The sequence below is a fragment of the Leptidea sinapis genome, chromosome 21 (assembly GCF_905404315.1).
Source record: "Leptidea sinapis chromosome 21, ilLepSina1.1, whole genome shotgun sequence".
In the NCBI taxonomy this organism is placed as follows: domain Eukaryota; kingdom Metazoa; phylum Arthropoda; class Insecta; order Lepidoptera; family Pieridae; genus Leptidea; species Leptidea sinapis.
The window spans coordinates 1,836,154-1,863,153 of record NC_066285.1 but is presented as its reverse complement, the minus strand read 5'-3'; the positions used below and the strand labels follow the sequence as shown (position 1 = coordinate 1,863,153).

The window sequence follows — 27,000 nt, the reverse complement described above, 5'->3', positions numbered from 1 at the left end:
GAGACTGTTGCACTCGCGTGGAACACTCACCAGGTTTGTTTTGTATTGCCACAGCAGAAGCTACAACAGATAGTTCAAAAGAGGCTGGCTTTCTGGGGAGATTGCTGCACTCGCGTGGAACACTCACCAGGTTTGTTTTGTATTTGCACAACAGATGGTTCAAAAGAGGCTGGCTTTCTGGGGAGACTGTTCCATTGCGTTGGACAATCACCAGGTTTGTTTGGTAATGTCACAGCAGATGCTACAACAGATGGTTCAAAAGTGGCTAGCTTTCTGGGAAGATTGCTGCACTCGCGTGGAACACTCACCATTATATATATAGGCACATTGAGTATAATTAAGCAAAAAAAGAAGTATGTATAGGAGAAATACTTTGCAAAAGTTCTAATAATTTGGTCACTTCCGGTTTTGGACTTAGTAGCAGAACTGCGGACAGCCTTAGACTAGATTTAGACCAGCGTAGGACTTGATTTTGATGATAAATATCATTAGCAATCACAAAGTACAATGTTTATAAATTGTATTTTTTATAAAGAGTGTAAAAAGAATTCTCGTAGAGTTTCTTGTGCCTTTTCTTTTCTCTCTATTCTTTGAGGAAATACATTTGTTTCTGAAGCGGTGGTAGTGTTTTAATTTATATCAAAAAATTTAGTTTCATGCCATATTTTCATAACGTAATCTAACAAACGTTCCGAATTTCATTAATTATTAAAACATTTTTCCTTTGAATGTCCTACTGAACTTAATTTTTGAATTGTCACAGATGGACACCGAAGACCTTGCGGCGGTTTATGAGTTCGGATTCCGAAACTAACATCGAAGGTGCCAATGGTATGGTTTGTATACTTATATACCGGGGGCGTCTAACGAGACTTGTAATTACTAAATATTTTTGAATACTTAGTTGTTATCAAATACTGGACCTGCCTTCTTAACAGGACGTATAGAGTTGTATGGAGTATGGAGGAGTATGGAAAGCCGTTGTTATTTGCCTGGCTTTGAGGTGAGGGCTCCGACTCCGACGCAGTATAGTGCGAATGACAATATGCATTTTGATGTGATGTTTTTGTGTGATTTCATAATTAGAAATTGTTTAAATTATATATTTATTTCTAGAGTTAAAGTTATGCAGTTCACACTTATGAGCATTTGTCATATCTTTTCCGATATATATGATCGCCAAATATCGCCTCGAGTACCTGCCGTTAGCGGTCACGCTGTACTTATGACGTTATTCGTTGAGTTTGCCTGTAGTTTTACAATAAGTACTTTTTTAGAATACCTCAATATTATAATTATAGGTATGATCATTTTTTCATTAAGATTTTACTATTTGCAGAGGCTGCATATAAGGTCAACGATTCAACATTGAGCGCACTGTCGTCCAATGGCTTAGAATCGAGCACACTACTCGAGGCTCCACAGGCGGACAGAGAACCTTCCGAGCCACTACTAAATGAGGTAAAGTAATTAACTACTAGGTTGCAATCGTAACCTTATTCAATATAAACATTACATAAAAATATCAAAATATACATAAAAGTATAAATTTTGAATCGGTAATTTTATCGCTTTCATATTTTTTTCTCGTATAATGCATAATACTAATAATAAAAAAACATACTAATATGTTCGAGTAGTATTTTTATGTGTCAATCCATTTAATTAGTTAAAAAAAAATATGTATGAATTTTAATTTTATCAGTATTATACTTATATTATTATCAGATTTTATTTTAATGTAATTATTATTTACAAAAATATTTTTTCTGTGTACATATAGTTGTGAGCCTGTTGATTGATGATTGTGAAAATAATTAAGTACCTACTGGGTTTTACTCACTCTTTAAGTTATAAGACGTAGGCAATACTGTGATTATAATTTTACTTTCGCAATATAAAGTAAATATAGCAAATCATGGCAAATATATAATATGTAATATGTATAACAAACCAAACCCAATCGAAACAAAATTTAATTTTAAAATGAATGTTCTAGAATTCTTTCGGAATACAGCACGGTTCAATTAACTTCAAATAGTCTAAACTCTAAAGCAAACCTGTCAAAGCTTTCGATGTGCTCCGAATATTGATTTATGATCTTGAGTTGACTGGATATTGTAGAAGTAATCTTTTAACTTTGGTTGTTTATATAGTTATGATGGTATATAAAGCATTACATTGATTTTCAATTTTGGTAATTAAGAAGGCTAGTTTATATTTTATTTTCATTTATTTTGGTAATTATTTTCCTACTGGTAGGTAAAGATTTCGATTTTTACTACTAGATAAGAAGTTTGGAATAACAATTGTGTCGCGATTTTGAATCACGCCGCGTGCGGGCATGCTGAGAGGGGAGGACGCATGGTGGTGGCCTTGCCAATCTTTTATTGGTCACTTTAAACTAAAATCCGTGTTAAGGCGCGGACTGACTAGGATTGTAAATGCTACAACTAACGCTACAATATTTGTGTTGATCATGTGGCTAAGCTGCTAATGGGCATTTATTTTACTGATTTTCTTTTGTTTACTCAAAATTTACATATTAAATTGAAAAATCGTTCAGTTTAAGTTTTTGAAAAGTACTAATTCTATTAAATTCTGTAAAAACAGAATGTTATTATAGCTGAAGATTCAGAGATTTTTGACTCCAAAGTTTATTTTGGGGAAGCAAATTCTAAATTTTTTATTGGATATTTCAAATTACCTATAAATATTTTTTCTTTAAGTCCTTCTTTGTGCACTGTATTTTTTGCGTCGGAATATTTTCAATGTGTTATGTTGTAATCGACTCTCTAAGAAACCAATTTTTGTGGATATTGAGGTATGGCCGCGCCTTAATTTGTTCAAAACAACTTTCACGGCTTTCGCATGCTCGCAGTGGACTAAAGTCTATTCAGTCTAAACGAGTTGGGGCGTCGGAACCCGAAGCTAAGTGAGCAATTATTTAAGACCACTAAGCTTGTCTAGTAGTAAGTATGCATAGAAGTCTTTGTTGGTAGGTATATATTGACAATGTTATTATTTATTCACTGTTATGTACTACTTACATTTTATTTTTGTTAACACTTAAATTTTTTCATTCAATTACAATCTATCCCTAGTAATAAGCAATTTGTTTTTAACTTTATTTACTAACTAGAGTAAAACTAAGAAAGTGTATATCAGAAGATTTCTTATACTAGGACTATATTAAGAGGATGTTCGATGTAAATCCATCGAACAGTATTGTATTACCAATATTGCTAAGTAGACATAAAATTAATTGCAATAGTAATAGTTAATAAACCATGAGTGTTGCCTTTGGTAAGGCAGTACGCGTCTAACCATTTATCAGACCGGTCCCAGTTTTTTTATGACATTGAGCAACGACACGAGCAGGAGCTGATGGTAATTGCTATTACAATTCAGCTCATTACAATGTAGTGCCGCTCAGGATTCCTAAAAACCCAAAAATTCTAAGTGGCACTACAATTGCGCTCGTCACGTTGAGACATAAGATGTTAAGTCACATTTGCCCAGTAATTCAGTAGCTTCGGCGCCCTTCAGACAGAAACACAGTAATGCTTACACATTACTGCTTCACGGCAGAAATAGGCTTCGTTGTGGTACCCATACTCTAGCTGGCATGCTGTGCAATGGAGCCTTCCACTGCTTACCAGTATTCGCGTATTAACTCTTGTAATAAGAATTAATTATATTAATTTAACAAGAGCAATAGTCTAGATTAATACGTTATATAAATAAATACTACATACCTTTTCAGAGGATACATATAACATAGGACACGATGTTCTTGTTATCTTTACACTACATATTACATGTTGATAGAATAAAATATGGTGGGAGTACGTCCGCAGCGGAGGCTGGTGGGGCGCCGTGTATCTCCTCGCTGCTGCCACCGCCCAGGCAATGATAGTGGCCGCGGACTGCTGGCTCTCACAGCTGGCTCAAAATAATAAACAAAATCCATTCAATAGTGAACAGGTACGCATGTTTTAAACAGAATTTTTAGTTTCGTAATGTCAAATGTCAAACACTATGTAATTGCCCGCTATGCCAAAAATTGTCAGTGCGCAAGGTACAGCGCCGTGTTCCTTTTGTAACATAATAACCATATCTCACATAATATATAGTTTGTCATGATTTATTGTTAGCAGGCAAACATATAATGTAGTAGTAATGGTTAATTTGTTTGATAAACGTAATGGAAAATGCGTGTCTTACTTATGGGTACATATATTTGCGTAAAGAAAATACTATGCTGCTGGACCAAGGTCTCCCCCAAAGATTTCCACGACGATCGGTCCTGCGCTGCCCTCATCCAACGTATTCCGGCGATCTTCACCAGATCGACGGTCCATCGGTCTTCCGGTACGTGGTCGCCATTCGAGGACTTTACTGCCCCAACGGCCATCTGTCCGTCGAACTATGTGCCCCGCCCACTGCCGCTTCAGTTTCGCAATCATTTTGACTATGTCGGTAACTTTGCTTCCCCTACTATAAAAATTACGAAAATAAATCAATAATGAAATCCTTCGTAGTTACGCATAGATAATAATATGTAATTTAGATCTGGTCGATGTTACAAACGTACGCGTTATGGTGTGTGTCCGGAGTGTCAGCGGGAGCGCTCGCACAAGCTGCGTGCGCATGCGCCGGGGCCGCCGCTCGACGTCTGTTGCACGACAAACTGCTGCGAGCCACGCTCAACGCTCCACTGCATCACCATCACACGACCCCGCCGGGCGCCTACTGCCATCGATTCTCAGCTGACGTATCCATCATTGACAAGGTAGAGTTACATAAATATATAAATATAAATCACTGGGCAAATGAGACTTATCATCTTACGTCTCAAGGTGACGAGCGCAATTGTTGTGCCGCTTTGGTTTTTGGGGTTTCAAAGAATTCTGAGCGGCACTGCATTGTAATGGGCATGGCGTATCAATTACCATCAGCTGAACGTCCTGCTCGTCTCGTCCCTTATTTTCATAAAAAAAAAGTCTTAACTTGAAAATCGATTAAGTGATAAAATTCAAAATTTCAAATATTTTTATTCAAAATAGGATGTGATATCACTTATTGAATATCAAAAACTACCACCCATTCGAAAAAGTATGCCTCAGACCTGAGAAGAACGAGCGCAAGAAACTGAGCGGCCATCTTTTTTTTTGAACTGAAAACTTCTAACGTACAATTTAACATATAATTTAACAGCCTGAGGGCGGTCGCTCCATTCCCGATCTGTGTTTTTTTTTTTTTTATGGAATAGGAGGACAAACGAGCGTACGGGTCACCTGGTGTTAAGTGATCACCGCCGCCCACACTCTCCTGCAACACCAGAGGAATCACAAGAGCGTTGCATAGGTATTATTAAGAAAGTCATTTATGTTATAGTCACCTTTACCACACGAACGTTTTTTAACAATTCTTTTGAATTTCGTAATACATTTGTTTTGAACTTTTTCTCGGATCTTGTTCTAAAAGCATATACATCGCCCCACTAAAGACTTACTAACTCGACTTAGCCGAGTAGTAGGCATTATAAGTTTATGTCTTGTACTGGTGTTAACATTATGGTTATGACAGTTTCTAGCAAATTCACGAATGTGCCTATGAACATACATTACATTATCAAGAATATATTGAAATGCAACAATCAAGATGTTTATTTCTTTAAATTTTGCTCTCTATGATCCTTTAGGACCTAGGTTATAAATAGCGCGAATAGTCTTCTGCAGCACAATAATATTTACTAATGTCATGGTTCTGACATAATTCTGTATTCCGTTTCCCTTAGAGAGATTTTATAATTAGCGCTTCTTTTTAGATCTACCCTGATGCATTAGCATCAGTAGCACTACATTAGTAGTGCTACCTTAATTTAACGAAGAAAAAAAGAAGGACCTCCTAAGGTAGAGGACTTTCCATAGTATTGACACGGGAGTGGGTCAGGGATTGGAAATAATACTCCGCTTATAGGAACGAGTCTTTATTTGCGTTCACTTTTTCTGAACTTGCACTTCGCCGGTCTGCCGCTGTTCCTCTTGTGGGCGGCGGTACCTTCAACGCGTCACACCGCACCGAACACTTAGTCTCTTCTATCTTCTTCTTCTTGGAACACTTCCACTTTTCACTACTTCTTCTTCTTCTTCTTCTTTACACTTTCGAGTCAGAACTAGAACTGCCGTAGGCCACGCTTAGCACGGCTTATATACCCCCGGATCCGTTCCATTTTCAAAATGATTCTCCCATTCCATCTTTAAATTTAAATTGTACTAGAAAATTCTTTTAACTATTTTTATCCTGCTTACACATTTTCCATCCCTTTTTTTCTGTTCGATTTGATCCTGAACTTACTAGAAATTTCCTTTAACTTTACAAAACCCAAAAAAATCCATACACTGGTAGGTGTATCGAACCCGGGTCTACAGCGTCTGAAGTAAACACTTTTCCGCTGAGCTACGAGTATTGCTGACGGAGCTGTTGAAATTAACAATGTCTTGAAGTTTGACAACTCTCGTCATATACTTCGAAGGGTTGCTACGCAACACTGCCCCCTCCCAAGACATGATCGTCCCGATCATCGTTGCTTCCGTAGTACTTAGCCACCCGATCGACATGTACGATTTTCGGGGGACTTCGAGGGGTACGCTGGATCCTGAGAGTCACATCATTTATCCTTGTGATTACTTTATATGGTCCCTCCCAACTTGGTTGGAGCTTCGGAGACTTCCCCTTTCGCCTTACAGGATTGTGTAACCAAATCAGGGTTCCCTCTTCAAAACTAGGAATATTAGCTCTTCGATCGTAGCGGGTCTTCATCCGTTCACTTGCCGTAAGCCCAGTTGTTCTAATTTCCTCGTAGATGTCAACCATCTTTTTCCGTAACTCATCCACATATTCTGTTATACTTTTCGGAGTATCCGATGGACAGCCTGAGAGTAAATCAGCTGGCAATTTCAATTCCCTTCCAAAATTGGCGTACGCAGGAGTCACTGTTGTCGTCTCGTGTATTGCGCTTCTATACGACATAAGAAACAGTGGAATGTACTCATCCCAGTTATCCTGATGACTGTCCACTACTTTTGCCAGATGTCGCTCCAATGTTTGGTTAAACCTCTCCACCATCCCGTCCGACTGTGGATGATATGGCGTAGTTCTGGTCTTATGGATTCCCAAGATCTTGCAAACTTCTTGAAATACTTGTGACTCGAAGTTCCGCCCTTGGTCGCTGTGCAACTCCAAAGGCACACCGAATCTGCAGAAAACTTCATTCACCAGCTTCGTCGCAACGGTAACTGCTTCTTGATTCGGTAGGGCAAATGCTTCCGGCCACTTCGTGAAATAATCCATCACCACCATTATGTAACGGTTTCCAGATTTGGTGACTGGGAACGGTCCGGCCATATCCAGAGCTACTCTTTCCCACGGAGCCCCAACATTGTACAACTTCATAACTCCTCTGCTCCGGGTCTGAGGTCCTTTGACAGCAGCACAACTCTTGCATTTTCGGCACCAGTCTTCCACATCATCACGACAATGCAACCAGTAAAATTGTTCTTTAATTTTTGTGAGAGTTCTTACGGCAGAGCAACCCGTCATGCATCACCAAACTGTTCCATTGTGCCCAGAGACTCTTGGTAGCCGTACTGTGTCTAGCCACTTCTGACCATTTTGGTTTAAGTGATCCACTTGCTAGCCAATGTAAAAGTGGTTGAAGATCCTTATCATTTTCCTGAGCTCTCCTCATTGCATCGTTGCTCCAGTTCCCATCGATCGAATCTGTTCTGATCAGTCAGATTATTGGATTTTCTTTCTCCTCCTGACGAATGCAATGTTTGCATTCCGTCGGACAAGGTCTTCTAGATAAAGCATCTGCGTTTCCATGAGTTTTTCCTCCTCGATGTTCGATTTCAAAGTCATACTCTTGAAGTTGCTCAATCCATCTGGCCACTTGTCCTTCCGGATTCTTGAATTCTAGTAACCACTTCAAGGCGGCATGATCAGTCCTTACGAGGAATTTACGACCCAACAAGTACTTTTTAAAATGTAATGTCTTCACCACGGCCAGTAACTCCCTACGAGTTACACAGTAGTTTCTCTCCGGCTTTGATAAAGATTTGCTAAAGTATGCAATTACAACTTCTTGATCTCCTCTCTTCTGAGATAGTACTCCACCAATTCCAGTGTTGCTAGCATCAGCATCCACTATGAATCTTCCCTCTGTGTCAGGATATCCGAGGATAGGTGATTCACATAGTCTTTTCTTCAACTCTAAGAAAGCTTGTTCGCATTCTTCATCCCAGGAAAAGGCTCTTTTCTCCTCCGTCAGTCGATGTAAGGGCTTAGCAACATCGGAAACCACTTTCACAAAGATAATAAGAGCATAGTCCTAGAAATGCTCTCACATGTGTCTTTTCTGTCGGCGTCGGCCAGTCCTTGACAGCACTTATCTTGGCAGGATCCGTCGCAACGCCTTGCTCCGAGATAACGTGCCCCAAGTAATTCACCTGACGTTGAAAGAAGGAACATTTCTTTGGACTCAACTTCAAGTTGGCACCCTGCAGTTTTGCGAAGACTTTTTCGAGCTTCTTGAGATGATCTTCAAAACTTCGTCCCATAATGATTATGTCATCCAAGTAGACAAGGCAGGTTTCTCCCAACATTGAAGGGCATTGCAACTGCCATAATCCTTTTCCGGTTGAAAAAGCCGTCTTCTCCTTGTTTTTAGGGTCCAGATCAACTTGCCAGTAGCCACTTTTCAAATCCAGAGTAGAGAACCACGTCATGCCACAAAGTGAATCCAAGGTGTCGATCAACCAATCGATTCTTGGCAATGGATAACTGTCCTTCTTAGTAACATCATTCAGACGCCGATAGTCCACACAAAATCTAGTTGATCCATCCTTCTTCTTCACCAGAACCACTGGAGAACACCATGGACTCGACTACGGTTCTATCACACCATCATCATATCCCGAATCATGTCTTCCACTTCTTATTCGCGTGCAAACGGAATACGTCTTGGTCTTTGCCGTATCGGAACAGTGTCTCCTGTGTCGATCTTGTGTTTCACCAAACCAGTTCTGCCGATGTCCCCGTCGTTCTTTGAGAAAATCCCGCAGTAGCGTAGCAGGAAATTTCTCGCTTTTATTAACTGTAGCTTGGTAAGATTGTCCTTACAGCTATCCAGAAGTTTCTGTATGTTCACATCCTGGTTTGCAGCTACGGTCTTCCTCCCTTCTTCACACTTTCTTAACCAAGCTATCTCCTCACAAGCTCCCATCACTGTTCCCTTCCTAATGATTTGCTTGTCCTCATGAGGATTAAACACGGGAACCATCGCAATCTGGGAGTTACCCACAACAGTCCTGGCTGGGATCCATGTCGTGTCCGATGTCTCTCTTTCTATTATAGCGCATTTACAAGGTCTTCCTCTGTCATCCCTTCGCAGGACTACCGGGACTAGGGTCTGCGATCTCGGATTTAAAGTAGTGTCTCTTAAGCACAACACTTTCCCAACAGTTCCGCCTTTTATTGGAATTTCTTCACCTCCATGCTTCAATACACCATGTTTCATGTCAATGGTACACTGATGATTTCGAAGAAAATCCAACCCAATGATGCAGTCATCTGTGATATCCGCGATTACCACTTTTTGCCAATACAACGTATCCCCGATTTTCATGGCCACGATCTTCTCTCCCTGGACTGGTATGCGCTGGCCGGTAGCTGTTGTGAGTGTTAAGTTTACATTTTCTCGCATATGTCGTCTTCCGATGCTCTCTAGTCTTCTTTGGCTAACGACTGTACGTGAGGCTCCCGCATCCAAAGTGAAACGGCAAGATTTTCCATTTATCATTCCTTCTATAACTAAAGTGTTTCCGTCACATGTCTGCTTAACGAAGATCCTTGGGGCTTTGCTTCTACCGGCCAGCGCCCACCCCACTGCCCTGTCCTTTTCCTGCTGCTCCAGCGGTGATGTTGAGACCGCCGCATCCTTCCTACCTTGCGTTATGCTCTCACGCCTGGGGCAAGTGCTTCTAATGTGTCCTCGCTCCCCACAACCATAGCATGCTGGGTTATATGCTTGCCTTCGGCTGGAATCTGCTGGTACAATTTTGCGGAGTCTCAACGCCCGAGAATCGTGGCGAACCGCTTCCACTTCCAACGCATGTGCCACCGCTTTCTTCAAGCTGATATGATGACTCAATCGTACGGCTGCTCTAACTTCGTATTCCATCGATGAAAACTTGGAGCAACATTTCTTCTATTGCAGCTGGCGACGACTGATATGCTTTAAGCACTAGTTTCTGGGCTTCCACGGACCACTGCTGAAGAGTTTCGCTGGCCCTTTGACTGCGGTCCTTAAGTTGCGCCCGGTACACATGTGCGAGGTGTTTATCACCATAGCGTGCCTCCAACGCGTCAATAAGGTCTGTGTAGGTCACTTCCTCCTTCCCAGCGCCGAGTGCTTCCAATACGGAGAGTGCTTCGTCACGGAGCGCTAGTGTGAGGGCAGAGTGCGCTTCTTGGTCACTCCAACCGCAGGCTCTTCTGACCGTCTCCAATTGTAGCTTAAAGGCAGCCCAGGAAGACTTGCCGTCGTAGGGAGGTACTTTTAAATTTCTGCTCGATGTGGTTCCGCAGGAAACTCCTGTGTTGGCTGAAGGACACACGACCCTCCCACTGAGCTGATTAATGGTAACTTCCATCTCTCCCATCTTCCGTTGAAAGTTCTCTTCAACTTTGTCCATCTTCTTTTCCACACTGTCAATCCGGGCGATCTCTTTTTCCACAGCGTCAATACGGGTGGAGTTTTTCTGCACAACGGATAAAATGTCTTTGGAAAGGCCTTCATGCAGGCCTCGCAGCTGCTCCTCCTGTCGGCGTGCTAGTTCCTCCTGTTGGCGCGCTTGCTCGTCTTTCAAGCCCTGCAACTGCTCCTCTTGTCGGCACGCTTGCTCCTCCTGTCGGCGCGCTTGTTCCTCTTGCAAGCCCCGCAGCTGCTCCTCCTGTCGGCGCGCTTGCTCTTCCTGTCGGCGCGCTTGCTCCTCCTGTCGGCGTGCTTGTTCCTCTTGCAAGGCTCGCAGCTGCTCCTCCTGTCGGCGCGCTGCCTCTTGCATCATGGCGGCCATCTGCTGCATGAGCGCGCTGATGTCTACGGCAGGAGCCTGCGGTGCTGACACGGTCGCACTGAGTCCAGAGCCGGATGTTTCGTCCTCTGCCGCTGCAGCTGCTCCCGCTCGCGTGGTCACTCCCTTCTCGTTCCTGGGCACTAATGGCATCTTTCCAATCCCACTTCTGACACCAATTGACACGGGAGTGGGTCAGGGATTGAAAATAATACTCCGCTTATAGGAACGAGTCTTTATTTGCGTTCACTTTTCTTTTTTTCACTTTCTGAACTTGCACTTCGCCGGTCTGCCGCTGTTCCTCTTGTGGGCGGCGGTACCTTCAACGCGTCACACCGCACCGAACACTTAGTCTCTTCTATCTTCTTCTTCTTGGAACACTTCCACTTTTCACTACTTCTTCTTTTCTTCTTCTTCTTCTTCTTTACACTTTCGAGTTAGAACTAGAACTGCCGTAGGCCACGCTTAGCACGGCTTATATAATAATTTAATAATAATAATAATAATTTATTTCTCTTAAAATCATAGTTTACAGCAGCTAGTGGCCGGAGTCACCTTTTAAGCAAATAATGCCTGTACCAGGTGTCTCCGCTCTTCCAATTCAGCAATGTGTTATATTTAACAAAAGTTTTATTGACATGGTGGTGAAATAATAATAAAGTTATGAAATGAATATAAATTTAAAAAGGTTATGAAATGAATATAGATTAACAATTTAAATATTTGGAAAGTTACTTTCGAACACCTTAACAATTACAGCGACAAAGATTTACAATTACGATTTTTAATTCTTATCGAACATGTAAGTCACTTTTATTTATTATAAACATAAATGATAAATATGTGTAACTATGTGTGAGTGTGTGTGTGCGTGCGATACTGTGTGTTTTTGTGAGTGTTGTGTGCGTGTATATATGTTAAGTGCGTGTGGAATATTTTCTGTCTGATCTATGTAAACATTGGATAAGTTATTATACTCTGTACATTATTTAAGTTGTTTAAGTAAAATCTCCGTTGCCTCATAGTCGAGAGACTTTAACCACTTCTCTACGATTTTTTGACAATCGTTATATTGTTTTGAGTGGATATGTAGTTTTTTATTTATTTTATTGTAAATTTGAGCTGAGAGACTATTGTATTGTGCGCTAGCAAACTTTGTTTTTGTTCGAGGGACTTTAGTTACGTTAGGTTGCCTCCTACTTTGTTTATTATTTACGAGATATGGTACTTCTTTATGTTTTTTGATTAAAACATGTTTCAGAAACAGTTTCCTCACAGAGAGTAAACCGCACTCAAGGTAAAGTTGTTCTGTAGAATATCTGTAACGTTTGAAATACATGGCCTTAATCAATTCTCGTTGCGAGCGCTCAATGTCTAAAAACTTTATTTTTGCAGCACCTCCCCACACTGGAATGCAGTAGGTTAGGATGGATTCAACTAGTGCAGTATATATTCTCTTTAGCAGAGTGTTAGAGGAATCACTATCGTTCTCAGATTTGTCATTCTTTGGGACCACGTACCTCAGCGAGCGAAAAACCCATATTAATTTTCTGACTCTTTCAGCCAGTTGCTCAAGGTGAGGGTACCAGGAGAGCCTCTGATCAAGTATGACTCCTAGATATTTGAAATTATCTACTTTATATACCCCCGGATCCGTTCTATTTTCAAAATGATTCTCCCATTCCATCTTTAAATTTAAATTGTACTAGAAAATTCTTTTAACTATTTTTATCCTGCTTACACATTTTCCATCCCTTTTTTTCTGTTCGATTTGATCCTGAACTTACTATAAATTTCCTTTAACTTTACAAAACCCAAAAAAATCCATACACTGGTAGGTGTATCGAACCCGGGTCTACAGTGTCTAAAGTAAAGAGTGTTGCTGACGGAGCTGTTGAAATTAACAATGTCTTGAAGTTTGACAACTCTCGTCATATACTTCGAAGGGTTGCTACGCAACAGTATGAAACGTGCAGTGATTTGACATAAGTTTAAAATAGTTTTAATTACAGTATGGTGATTGGCGACGAAGTATAATCCGGCTAAGTTTGAAAGGAACAGTTGCTTAACGGCCGTTTTCAATAACCTATCCATCCTTAGTTTAACTTACGGATACATTGCTGTCACCGTAAAACGTAGTGGATTTCGGCTATCTCTGTTTTTTACAAGATAATAGCCGTCGTCTGTCAATCTATCAATCTCTGTACGTTTCATACAATCGAGTGAATCGCTTTTTTCTTAGAGAGTTTCACTAGGCTGGTCTAAGTCTAACCTACATCAATAATTTTTTTGCACATGTATTAAAAAATTATTTAAATATTCTACTTTTATTTTGGTTTGAGCTAATAATCTTGATACCAATGCTCTAAATAAAAAGTTCAAAAAAAAAAGATTGAGCTCGGAAAAGAAGCAATGACCGCGTAAAAGAAAGTTATCTACGATGTCGAAACAAACATGATTTAGTTACTAATTATTCTAAATTAACACGCGCTATTTATATTTATTAAAAAATTGAGCCGATTGATCACAAATCACAATAAGTTTTATTTATTTATTTAATTAAATTGCGTAACATGCTACTTAGTTACTAAACAAAATTGTAGTACTAAATAATTATCACATGCATCTCGTAACAAGGCATAGCAATGAACGACAGAGGGGCAGACATTCAAATATATTTTTCCTCTAGGTATTCAATAATTTAATTGTAACACTGCTTTCAATCGAGAGTGATTCGACTGCGAGGTTCTTAGTTATTAAATTTCCAAATCAGCACAAGTGTCTCATATGACGTGTTTAAATATGGCGCCAAATTACAAAAGATTCTTTTTATTGTTTTTGTGATTAATTTTGTTTTGTTTTTGTACACAGACTCAGTTTACCTCGCTTCGCTCAAATATACGTCGCAGCGAAGCGGTACGACGAGCGATTGCGGCATCCTAATAAATGATTATAATACGATTTCAGAAGTTACCAACTGCAGTGAGTCGCTGGAGTCAACTAGCTATGTTGTGTTTGGCAGCGTTGCTCGTGAATATCATTCTCTCTCCGTGGACGTTACTAGCTCTGTTACCTGCGTTCCTCGTTTACATCGCACTGCAAACTGTTTACTTGAGGACCGCTAGGTAGGTATAGTTCTTGTTTTTTATTTACTATAATCGTTCAAATTTGACAACAAGCTGGAAGTATTCGAAATGTGCGTGTACAAACGAAGGTTGCGAATCTCAAGTAGACATCGCGTTCGCAATACCACCGTGTTGAACAGTATGGGAAAGTCCGCAGAGTTACTTAAATGTGTACAAAAGAGAATGCTTAAATATCTGGGCCATATATTGCGAAAAGGAAAGATAAAAGGCGAATGAAAACCTGCCGCGGACAGTGGTTTAATATAAGTTCAAAACCACTATTAGGGGCAGACAGCGGTGAACAAAATCCATTTAGCCGTAATTTTTGCCAACCCCCGATAAGAGATGGCACTAGGAAAAGAAGAATAATCGTTCAAACGACACAATCTGGTTGGTCATCAAAGGAGTTCGTACTCCTTACTAGGTTCATACCTATGATAATTATTGTGGAATGCACTTTGTATAAATGGAGAAATGGTATATTAATAAGTAATTTTATTTGAAGGCAATAAATATTTTTATTAATGTTTATAAAATTATGGATCTGAAAGTGGCTACTGGTTAGAAAGTAATATTGAAGTCAGTTTTATATGAAAGATTAGATGCTAACTATGCGAAGCTCATCGGCCTCGAACAGAGTTCTATTTTAATAGGTACAGGGTAGTGGTACAGAGCTAAAAATATTCCAAATAATAATCAGGGATATCATATTATGCAAGATAAAAATAGATTTTTACCTTATTTGATACGGAATGCTTCATAAGGCGGCACTACTAACTTTATGTGTTTAATTTATAATTATGTGTTTAATATATAATTTCCTATATTTAATTAGTGTATATGGATACACTATGCAGTTTTCTATCGGGTAAATTAACAACTGCTCGATGCCGCTTATTGCTTCGGTTTGCTATAAATATCTTTAACTAAACTAGCGAAGGCATTGTGTATTTCTATGAATCTGCAGGCCATAACCTGGACGAAATCGGAACGGATTAAAGTAAAAAATTGGGTGTGCGCTTAAGATCGTACGGCAGATGTGAAAACTTCATTCTAAAGCCTTTTACCGTCCAGCAGAGCAGAGCAGCTGTCTGTATCTTTCTCGGTATTCCGAGTTCATCCGATCGAGCCATTCACCTCGGAGCGTGACGGATCAGCCTAACTTATTACCCTTTTTTTCTCTTTTTTTTTATGAAAATAAGGGACGAAACGAGCAGCACGTTCAGCTGATGGTTGTCAATTGATACGCTCTGCCCATTACAATGCAGTACCGCTCAGGATTCTTGAAAATCCCAAAATTCTGAGCGCCACTACAATTGCGCTCGTCACCTTGACACGTAAAATGTTAAGTCTCATTTGCCCAGTGATTTCAGTAGCTAGGGTGCCCTTCAGACCGAAACAGTAATGTTTCATTACTGCTTCACTGCAAAAATAGGCGCCGTTGAGGTAGCCATAATCTAGCCGGCATGCTGTGCAAAGGAGCCTCCCACTGGTAAATGCAAGATGGAAACCTATTAAAAAAAGTGTGTGCGGTGAGCCAAAATAAGTCTTCACATCAAAAATATGTTTCGTAGTGAACTGCAGCGCTTGGAAGCGACCAGTGCGGCGAGAGTTGTGTCACTGACGACACAGTGCAGTGTCGGCGCGGGCACCGTACGGGCGGCCAACTTGCAGAACAAACTGCGGGAGATCTTCCAAGCCCGAGTCGATGACAACCACAACACATTGCTGCTTCTGAACTCTGCGAACCGGTGGCTTGGACTGGGCCTTGTGAGTAAAACCGTAGATAGTTTGGGTTAGAAGAAGGTTAAGTTAGATCTCATCTCTCTGTTTTCCACTTTAGCCATCACGGAGGGGTAATAAGGGCAGAAGGTAACCCGTAAGCTCGTAATTTTTATATAGCAAATAGCAGTCATATGCACATCATAGAGATCGCTCGCGGTTACTGCGAGACTTGAGATGAATTACATACTTGTAATTACCGCGGTACAAGAGTATCGTAGTGTACACACACACACACAAGTGTGTGTTGTCAGTGATGACTTACGGTACGCAGGCGTGGTCGCTTACAATGGGCCTTAAGAGAAAGCTCATAGTCGCTCAGAGGGCAATGGAGAGGACTATGCTCGGAGTTTCCCTGCGAAATCTAATCAGAAATGAGGAGATCTGTAGGAGAACCAAAGTCACCGATATAGCATATGTGATTGAGAAACTAAAGTGGCAGTAGACAGGACACATAGCTCGACGGACAGATTGCCGTTGGGGCAGTAAAGTCCTCGAATGGTGACCACGTACCAAAAGACGTAATGTTATTAGACCCCCCACAAGTTGGACCGACGATTTGGTCTAGAGCGCCGGAATAGGTTGGATGAGGGCGATGTTTAGAGGGAGGCCTGTGTCCAGCAGTGGACTTCTTCCGGCTGAAATGACGAATGATGAAAGTATCATTACGTAGCGGCAGGAACCTTCCGAGAACAGTAGGTACAGTGAGCTATACTGATACTGTAACAATTCCAGGACCTGGTGGGTATGTCGTGCGTGCTCACCACCCTGTGCGTGGCTCTGCACAGCGACAGCGCGGCCTCTGTGGCGGGGCTGGCCGGCAGCTACTCCCTGCTGCTGCCCGTGTACCTGGCGCACCTCGCCAAGTGCCGCGCTGACCTCCGCCTGCAGCTCGGCTCTCTGGAGCGGATCTTGACCGATATTAACGCGCCGCAAGAGGACTATAGAGATGAATGTAAGATTCATTTTTAATTAGGAATCGATGATACTATTTGAAACTATTAACCCACGAAAAAGCCTCGAGGGAGGCTTCCGCAGCTTCCTACGGTACTAATTTCAGCCACCAGGTCTCATAAAGACGATGGAGAATCCCCGTCCCGTTACCTAATGGGCTAACTTTAATTTACGAGATACTTATAAATCGAATAACTCTATTATCATTTGCTAACAGGTTCAATTCCATCCGGGTGGCAACGAAGTGGCAAAATTGAATTTCAACAGGTCGATGTCCAACATCAGCCTGACTCACCAATTATTCTCAAGAGCGTCAATCTCACTGTTAACCCTGGACAAAAGGTAAATGTCATAACATGATACTCACCGTAATTATAATACAAAGGACTCTTAATACCAGAACACTACAGGTGAAAGCATAATTGAGTATTTTGAGAGTAGGTATTTGTTTTCTTAAAAGATTTTAACTAGCGAAATATAATTCCTTATTGCTTTTAAGTCTTAGAGAATGTTGTCGATATCAAAAGTCAAAGTCAATTAAACTGGCGCTTAAACGCTTTTGAAAAGTCACTATAAATATTTACCATATGTTCGGAAAAGTTGAGCTCGTGAGAACAACATACAAGAAACTCAAAAGCCACTCATTTCAATCAAATAGAGTATTTTACAATGGCTGTAATCTACATGTAGTCATTATTTTTTAGTAAGGTATATATAAGTGTAATCAGTTAATTGTTATTTAAGCAAATCGGCCTTTGTTCACTAGTAAGTCCCAAAAAACAAATTTAGACTGTTGACTACAACACACGAGCCGAGTGTAGCGTGCCGCGGCAGTGCCAGGGAGTGCCAGAACCGAATCGGCCCTTGTTCACTACCATATCGTCAATAATTTCAGACGGATAATTGCATACACGCTCCGATGTTATTGCTTACTTGCTGTTATTGTTTTATTTATTTTTATTTTTACAATTAATAAAAATTACCAATGAGACCACTACTTTATTCGTGATATACCTACATTTATTATAATATCACTAGTGAAATTGTAATATCACGGCTTTGAATTGCTTTGACTCGTGTTTAAATAATATTAATTATTTCATAAAAAGTAATAAAGAATTAAAGAATTAACTGTATAAATATAAATTATCCTGTATTGGATCCATCAACCTTCAGAGCTTGATATCATTGTTTGTGTAAGGATGCTTCTTGAAAATGGTGGTCGTGATTACTGTCATAGTTAGTAATTGCATCAAACAAATACAATGATTTATTAACTATAACAGATCGACCTGCCATTAATGAATGTAGCACCAAAATATGTAGAGTAAAATTTGATTTGTTAATAATCACTTAACCCTTTATAGTTTCTTACTGAACAGAAAAAAATAAAGTTATGGAAAATCATTTACTTTCTTCTTGGTTAAAATGATAAAAATTGTTATAAATTATATAGATACTTACTAAATACCACGGACGAGTAAAAAAAGAAGGACTCCACGCCGTGATATTAGCAAGTGAAGCATCGTTATGCTAGTGTGTGTGCGGTTACGGGGGATACTAGTTACACAATTTTTTCTCCCTTAAATAATCATATATGGTCACAAATACTTATATAGTATCGTTTTTACACTTTGTCACAACGCACGACGGCATTTTTAAAATATTTTATTGAGACGCAAACTGATCTGTCACAGACGATGACAATTCTCATAATGGCCGCCTATCGGCCTGTAGTAGTGTGTGTGCGTGGGGCTATGTATATACACGTTAATCGGATTGTTTTGGTGCTACACTATTATGTAAGGTGACACGGAGTCTTTATTTTTTTACTAGTCCGTGACAAAATACATATTTTTTTTCTAGATTGCAGTTTGCGGCCGTAGTGGTAGCGGCAAGTCTACTTTGTTGATGACCTGCATCGGGGCAACCACCATTCGAAGCGGTCGAGTTCTGATAGACGGGCAGGACATCACTCGCGTCCCGCTCAAAGCGCTCCGCCATCGTATTGTCGTGTTGCCACAAGAATCTATTTTGTTTTCCGGAACTTTGAGAGAGAATTTAGATCCACTGGCGGTACATACGGATGAAGAGATCTGGCGATGTCTGAGAGTGGTCGGGCTGGTTGACTTTGTGTCGGCACAGTCAGCGGGGCTTGGTGAGTCATCAATGATATGAATTGGCAGTTTCTGAAACTTTAGGAACTCTTATATTAGAGTTCTAAAAGTTTCCGAGAACTTCTACTTCTATCTAGATAATAACTCGGGTATGCTAACTGAAGCATAATAGAGGCGTTGTGACTCCTACGATTGGTTACGTTAAATGCTGGGTGGGTGCTATGAATGTAGAATAGATTCCAAATTAAATGTTCGTTCGTGAGACGAAGTAAGAAGTAATTTAAATATTAGAGAGCGAAGTGGATATAAATTGAATGTGGTTGAATTAGATTAGGTAGGTATATCTAGGTAAACACTATCTACCTACTGAAATTGCCTTGCAAAAGTAACAAGTAGAAGATCTTGTATAAAGTAGATGACGCTAATTGAAGAAGCCAGGATTAGTGTCAGGTTCATAGCAAACCAGAATTCTTTCTACTTGTACCTTAGAAGACCGGTGTGATTGTGAGTACAATAGAACTTTAAAGGAAATGCGCCTATTTAACTTAATTTTGAGTTATTGACGTCGAACACGTACCTACTTAATTTATCGAGAGTTTGACTTATTACTTATATATACATAGATAGATTTATGATTTTTTCGTGTTGTGGAAGTTTCCGATCTTAAGTAGGTAGATATGTATTATTATTATTATTAGTGAAATGAGCACTTAAATTTATAGATCTATTTTGTCCCCTAAATGTGCTCGGACGCACGCTCTAGTGATGACTATGCCAGTTGTGATTGTGTTTTATCCCTTGCAAAATCAGAGTTCTTATTTGTATTTAAATCACATCCTCCAGGCCTAAGTATCCTCAGTGGACACAAGTGGGGTAGGGCTTTGAGGCAACCTGCCCTCATTGCGGAGATGTCTTCACATTCCAGAAGGGTATATTTAGGATCTTCGTAGGCGTCTTGGTAAAATCTACATAGCACGGATTCGCTGAGGCTTTTTCGCCAAGTGACCTTTGAGTTTGCAGTCCCCAGAGTGGTAGCCTGAGAGAGTTCGTAACTGTACAAATGTATGTACTATAGTGCGCGCGGAAGCGCTAGTCACCTTGTGAGGTATGTGGGGGGTGAGACGGAGGAGGGCGCGATTGACAAGACGCACACGATATATATGGTCGACGGCAGAATGAGTTAGCTTCACGTTTGTCCACCTCCCCCGCCCTGCCGCTCACACACCTAGGGCGGTGACTAGGTGTGTATGTTTGCAGAGTGCCCGGTGAGCGGGGCGGGCTGGAGCGGCGGCCGCGTGTGCCGCGTGTGTGCGGCGCGAGCGGCGCTGCACGCGGGCCCGGCGGCCGCGCTGCTGCTGGACGAGCCGGCCGCCGCGCTCGACGGACCCGCGCAGCGCGGCCTGCTGCGGGCCATGGCCGCCCTGGTGCCGCAGACCACCGTACTCACCGTGGCGGTAAGAGTACACACAAACAAACACTACTTGAACTACACTCAAAAAGTTGTTGTTCTTATACCTATATTTAGGTAAGTAATTATATCTAAACAAATTGTTATGTTTTTGTTTTCGTTCTTGATAGTTGAACAAAGCATACAAGATTTTATGACGATATTATACGTCACTCGAACGGTTAGCTCAGTTGGTTAGAGCACTGGCACGGAACGCCATAGCCGTGGGTTCGAATCCCGCATCGTTCATAAAAAAATTTTTTTTCAAATTTTATTTGTGAAGTAATTAATATCGTTTTTAAAAATTACATAAATTTTGAAATTGGACAAATAATTTGGCAGTTAAATAGAGTCGCCACTGAAATTACTTTATAGTCAGAAGACGTTAAAGAACGGGCTCTACTTTTTCCAAACAGATTCACAAAATTAAATATTAGGTACTATTACCTTTTTAAGCTACTTTAATAAAGATTATTTTTATTGTATTGTATACATCGGAAACTTTTTGAAAGCCCATTTCACAAAGGAAAACTTAAATACGTAGGTACGTACTTATCTTCAGTAAAATGTGTGCTGAATCCTGAATATTAATATAAGATATTATTGTAAGCCAAATTAAAAAAAACATTCCATATTATATTACGTAGCATTACTTGTGAGACTAACGATACGCTGACGTGTGTTTAGCGAATATCTATGAAGAAATAATACATTATTAATAAATATTGAATAGTTCACTAAATATCAAAGAATTTGTAAGTAGTTTTTTTAATATAATTAGAATATAAATCGAGTACCGTTTACACTCCCCTTTAATCTCGTTACTTTCTCACCAATCTTAGCGACACCACGATTAAGCTCTTTGCCTCGAGACAAAGTAAATAAATGTCATAGTACTAGTAATTCCACTATCGTCGCGCCCTTGCCTTTTTAAAAGGGCACCATTAAAGAGGTAATTGTAAATAATAAAACCTATATTTGAAAAAACTAAATAAAAAAAAATAAAAAAACCTACATTTCAATTTCCAGCACCGAATATCATCAGTGACAGACTACGACAGCGGTGTGACACTTGACGGTGGGCGCGTGGTGGAACGCGGGAACATTGACACACTGCTATCGGATCCCTCGAGTAGACTATCAAGGATGACAGCATCACCCGCCCAACTAGTATGACACCAACTCCACAGATAACGACAATCTGTAGCTAAACTAAAAAACAAATGAGACTAAACATCGTATGTCTCAAGGTGACGAGCGTAACTGTAGTACCGCTCAGAATTTTTGGATTTCTAAAGAATCTTAACCAGCACTACAGTGTAATGGGCAGGACGTATCAAATACCATCAGCTGAACGTCCTGCTCGTCTCGTCCTTTACTGTCATAAAAAAAAAACAATAATCAATACGTATGAAATTAGGATAACCCTTATTTCATTTTTATTATGTAACTGGTATTATAACCCAAAAAATAGCTACTTAATAAAAGGTACTGTGTAATGTATGTATGAATTACAAATTTAATTATGCAGTAATGCTAGTTAACCAAATATTCTTAACGACTGCCATTTTGCAGTAATTTTTTATCGGTCATGAACTTGTCAAGTACTTACATTAAATATTTTTTTTTCATCATAGTCACAACTGTACTCAAATAATATATTATGTATGTTAATTATTATAAGAATTGTTGGATATAATTTTAAGTTTTAACAGAAAGCCATAAACTGTATGAAATTTTCCAAATCTATGTTTGGCCAGTTTGAGTAATAATTAAGAGACTGATATTATGATTAATATGACAATGAAAATGGCGGCGGTACATTCAAGTGTGGGTGTGACGTTGCCATTGTAATAACACTTGTCTTAATATGGGATGTTCTTTGGGGACCGGGGTGGACAGATACTAATTTGACTACTAATTGAGTGTGGTTTATTTGTAGGCGGAAATTCTTGTATTACTAAACAGAGCAATATTCGGATGTGAAATTGAATGTACCAGACTACTGTATTTAGACAACAATTGAATTAATATTAAGTAAAAAGTTGTTTAATAATGAAGAAATTAATCCAAACTTGAAAAATGGCGCGAAAAAGTGGCTTTTGGGTGCCACTTTTTAACAGCTTCCAACGCATTTAAGCCACGCCTCCTTTCCATCCATCTTGAATCTTATACTATGTATTTTTATTCTCATCATGATTTGTATCTCGTTAATATTCAGTATTATACTCATTAACAGTTTTTTGTTATTTTTAAAGTGATATCCTTCACTTCTCGGATTAATTAAATTAAATTTGTAACCAAAATTTATGAACAATGCGGGACTCGAACCCGCGACCTCTCGGGTTCCGTCCAAGCGCTCTTCCAACTGAGCCAACCGTTCGAATGACGCATAGTTCGTAAATCTTGGTATGACTTGTTCAACTCTCAGGTTGTGGGTCCATCTACAGGATCTACTTTACATCATCAGCATAGTTCATAAATTTTGGTTACAAAAAACTCATTATCCATTTTAATTTCCATTCACCCTAGTCTACTGCAACCTGTGTAATAAATAAAATAAATAAATAAATAATACAACGGCTTAACTTTCATTCAAAACTGTATTTCCGACAGAACAACAATGGCATTTATTACGTCATCTAAGTGTGATCGAGGGGAGGAGATATCCCCCGCACATGCCGTCAGAGACGATACAACATTAACATATCTCTACATAACAATTTACAAACAATAATTACGTTGGCACCGATTTACAAAGATACATTATACAAAAAACATTTGTGTCACCGCACAAACCATATAAAAATATTTACTTAAAGTAACTTATGTAAATATATTTACCTAGTTATCTCTTAAAATAAATCTCGACACATTAATAAATTCTGTTTCGCTTAGACACTAGATTGGTTCACGCGTAGAATGTGGACGGGTCACTGACCTGTATAAATACCACTGGACAGGCTGTTCCTTGAGTTTGACAGCAATTTATTGTGGCTATTTGAAGCGCCACTCGCGATCGTCCAGAGAACTAAATTTGACGTATAATACAAATGGCTGCGAAGGAACGTACAATATTCCGAAATATTTTTGTATTTTGCATTAATTTCGTTCGTTTTCCGTGTTATTTCAAGAATCAACGTAATAAGAAGTAGTATTTTTTTTGTAAATAGTTTCCCACCATCAATCGATGTTTGCTGAGGTTGTCATCACTAGTTTTAGTACCGCAGACTCTCGCTATAGCCACTTTGAGAGCCGCCAGTCCAGTGGTATATAGTAGAGGTCAGTGGGACGGGTGGATCGCGACAGTCCAAATTGTTCCCTTTGACAACTTTACAACAATTTATGAAGACACTCTTTGGTTGACAACTATATAACAGAACAGCAATATTCACAGCTATAAGGCACTATAGACAAGACGGTTATGTGTAAATACAATATATACACTATCAATATTATACAAGTCATTTTACAAGGCTTTACGACCATAGAGGTGACATTATCGTAAAAGAGTTAGCTGCTACTGACTCATAGGTTTAATGACTGCAATCAATGGCGTTCTATACAATGTATAGAAAAATCACGTCGCATAAAAGCACAGCCGAAATATGTAACATGCTACAAATTATACCATAAGCTTTACTGCATTAATACATTGCCGCATTAATATTCTTGGTCGAGAAGCAGCAATGTAAAACATTTATTCAATTAAGTTTAGATTCGGACAGTGACAGTTGACACACGACAAAGAAGAAAACTGTGCCTACATTGTCTTTAAGCACACTTTTGCCCTTCCACTATCAGTCTGCGAATGATATGTCCTTATATGTGTAGAGAATGTCATTGACTGCAATACATTTTAATCTCATTTCTCGTTCCTTTGTCGATATAAATTAGTTTAATGTCAACGTTCATCTGATGGCAGGTGATAGCGCCCAGTGCATTACAATATACAAGTAGCGCTTAGGATTTATGATTGAAACTAAAATTCTTACCGGCACCAAAATCGCGCTCGTCACTTTGAAATAAGACATTAAAGCTCAGTAGTTTCACTCTAGCTCTGACGCCCTTCAAACCCAAACACAATATTAAAGGCATAAAAGGCATTTATTTTCTCAAAATTGATTCCTTTAGAATTATTTTTGATGTTATTTCTTACACTACTACCGCTTCGTAAACAAATGGCGCTCTGAGAGAGAAGAAGCGGCGCAAGAGACTCTCGCCGCATTCTTTTTTTGCGCTCTTTTTATATTATTTATTCTTCACGGCAGGAAAACTCGCCGCTGTGGTATAGCCGATGCATCCAGCTGGTAAATTCTGTTGCGCTTTTCGCTACTAACAAGCGGTATTTCGAATTGGAAATAAGTCTGTGTTTTTGAAAATATTCTCTTCGCAGCATAAGAGTATTAATTCGCTGTGAGACTTCTCGTCCTCTCTGCATACCAGTTGGAATTCTTTAAAAATTAAAGTAGAAGACTTAAGGTCCTCCTAAAAGTATCAAATTTCATAATTTGCAATAGAATCATTTACTGTATTATTGGTCCAACCTAGTGAATGACGTAACGCCAGCGCTCTCTCGACTGTCCACCTTTATGGGTTAATATGGAGCTATCACAAGGATTCACTCGTTTGCTCACGGTTCACAAAACCTGCCTTTACAAATTGTGCGTATTAAGTTCCAATCGCGACACATTCACATAGAATAATATATATTTTATAGCAGAACCTCATCTTCTTAGCTGATTACGGACAAGAATATTATAGTATCTAAATTCTATTTATTGAGTATTTATGTTTCCATTCTGCAAAAGTTTAAATACAAATCCATAGTATTTATCTAATCGTAACATTTTTAACCGCAGCTATAATTTAGAATTTCTGTATAAATATTTCATGTCAAGCCAAAAGTAAATACAGAAACGTGTAAAACCCCACAACGATTAGTTCAATATAATTTATCTAACGTCGCGCGACCACATCGCGATCACGTGATTGATACGAGTCAGGTCGTCTTATCGAAACTGATTAGAACGACATGATATTCTCCACCCCGCCTACTCGGCTGCTAATAATATTGTCCCCGCAGATAAAACATTGTCTGGCAGTACATTATATTATTTTACAATTGCATTAAAAGTACGAATTGGAAATGTTGCAAAGAAATATGAAGACTTGTTACATATTCCCGATATTCTTATGAACGTATTGCACATATCAACTATAAAGTTTTCGCCACAATTCGCAAGCATGGCTCGTGTGGGCGTGGCCTGGGGGCGTGTTGGTGACGTCACCGCGCTAGGTCGGCTCCGTCTTGACGGCCGCGGCGGCCGCTCGGGCTTCTTCTGCCAACCTTTCGGGGTGCGTCAATATGTCCGTAGTTGTACACAGGACACGCAGGGAATTCAACACAGCTGTGAAAAAATACAGTATAGTAATTAATGCCTTAGGTATACGTATAATGACCATAGACGCTATATCTATGCATGTAATAAAACAAAAAGAATAAGGCAAACTGCTTTTTTCATTAGTTATACATATATATCATGAGAAAAAGATATACTTCTGGATGTACATGGAATTGTCGAGCTTGTCGGACATCAAACGATCGGGGACCGGGCTAAGACTATCAACAACGTATTGTATAAAAGGGTTAACTTGAGTAATGATGTAAGGAGCCGGGAAGTGTATCAGGTCTGTTCCATATGGTGTCTGCAATCTCTGCCACGTTGAGAGGATTTTGTTACTTTCACACAAAATATCTATATCCCGAACTAGGCATAGCCTTCCTAGACTTCATAGAAGAGGATAAAATCGAGCGTACGGGTCATCTAACGTTAAGCACGACTGCCCTAATTCTCCCGCAAAAAGGAGCGGAATGAAAGGACCATGGGTGTCGTAAGAGGCGACTAAGGGATTTTTAGAAGTGGGAGAGTCACGCTGCCGTCTTTTGACGTCAGCACAATCGGGCCAGACTCGTCCGGGTTAATTACCACACTCGCACAGAATACTGGCGTGAAGTAGCGGCCTGGTGCCGCTATGTTGGTGGCCATCCCCCCCCCCCCCTTCCCCAACAAAGATTACACCGTCCTTAAAGGCCGGCAACGCTCCTGTGATTCCTCTGGTGTTGCAAGAGATTGTGGGCGGCGGTGAACACTTAACAACAGGTGACCCGTACGCTCGTTTGTCCTCCTATTCCATAAAAAAAAGGAGCGTTGCCAGCCTTTTAGAAAAGTGTACGCGCATTTTTTGAAGGCACCCGTATCGAGTACGATTGTGCTGTTTCCAACTGGAATTGCAAAGTTTAGTTGTATGTGGAATTAAATTCCTTGAAAACCGCACTGTTGAGGAGCGTCAGGCATTCAAATTGTAGATATCATATCCTTGTTTGTGCCTTGTCGTGGGAAAGTGGAATTACCGGCAGAAATTAGTTCAAA

General features: G+C 39.9%; 2 protein-coding genes across 4 annotated transcripts in view; one reads left to right on the top strand and one right to left on the bottom strand.

Moving 5' to 3' along the window:
- Positions 1-23,146, top strand: LOC126970577 (ATP-binding cassette sub-family C member Sur-like). The gene is made up of 12 exons (XM_050816556.1): positions 1-33; positions 764-831; positions 1,340-1,461; positions 3,832-3,987; positions 4,574-4,795; positions 14,109-14,266; positions 15,841-16,036; positions 16,784-17,003; positions 17,220-17,344; positions 18,869-19,160; positions 20,377-20,573; positions 21,596-23,146. Exons 2-12 carry the CDS (start codon positions 792-794, stop codon positions 21,740-21,742), a joined length of 1,875 nt encoding a protein of 624 aa, XP_050672513.1. The 5' UTR covers positions 1-33; positions 764-791; the 3' UTR covers positions 21,743-23,146.
- Positions 23,147-23,150: 4 nt separating this feature from the next.
- Positions 23,151-27,000, bottom strand: part of LOC126970574 (carbohydrate-responsive element-binding protein) — a 34,058-nt gene continuing 30,208 nt past the window's right edge. For all 3 annotated transcript variants that reach the window (XM_050816551.1, XM_050816552.1, XM_050816553.1), the window contains exon 17: positions 23,151-25,977. In XM_050816551.1, the coding sequence (XP_050672508.1) occupies positions 25,862-25,977 (116 nt within the window). In that variant the 3' untranslated portion in view covers positions 23,151-25,861. The remainder of the gene's footprint in view (positions 25,978-27,000) is intronic.

What these genes read in the sequence shown, in the direction of transcription:
- LOC126970577 (XM_050816556.1), top strand. Translation starts at nt 792, where the DNA reads ATGAGTTCGGATTCCGAAACTAACATCGAAGGTGCCAATG. An exon ending in GGTGGCTTGGACTGGGCCTT is followed by an intron (nt 16,037 to 16,783) that starts GTGAGTAAAACC and finishes TAACAATTCCAG; the next exon opens with GACCTGGTGGGTATGTCGTG. An exon ending in CTGTTAACCCTGGACAAAAG is followed by an intron (nt 17,345 to 18,868) that starts GTAAATGTCATA and finishes TTTTTTTTCTAG; the next exon opens with ATTGCAGTTTGCGGCCGTAG.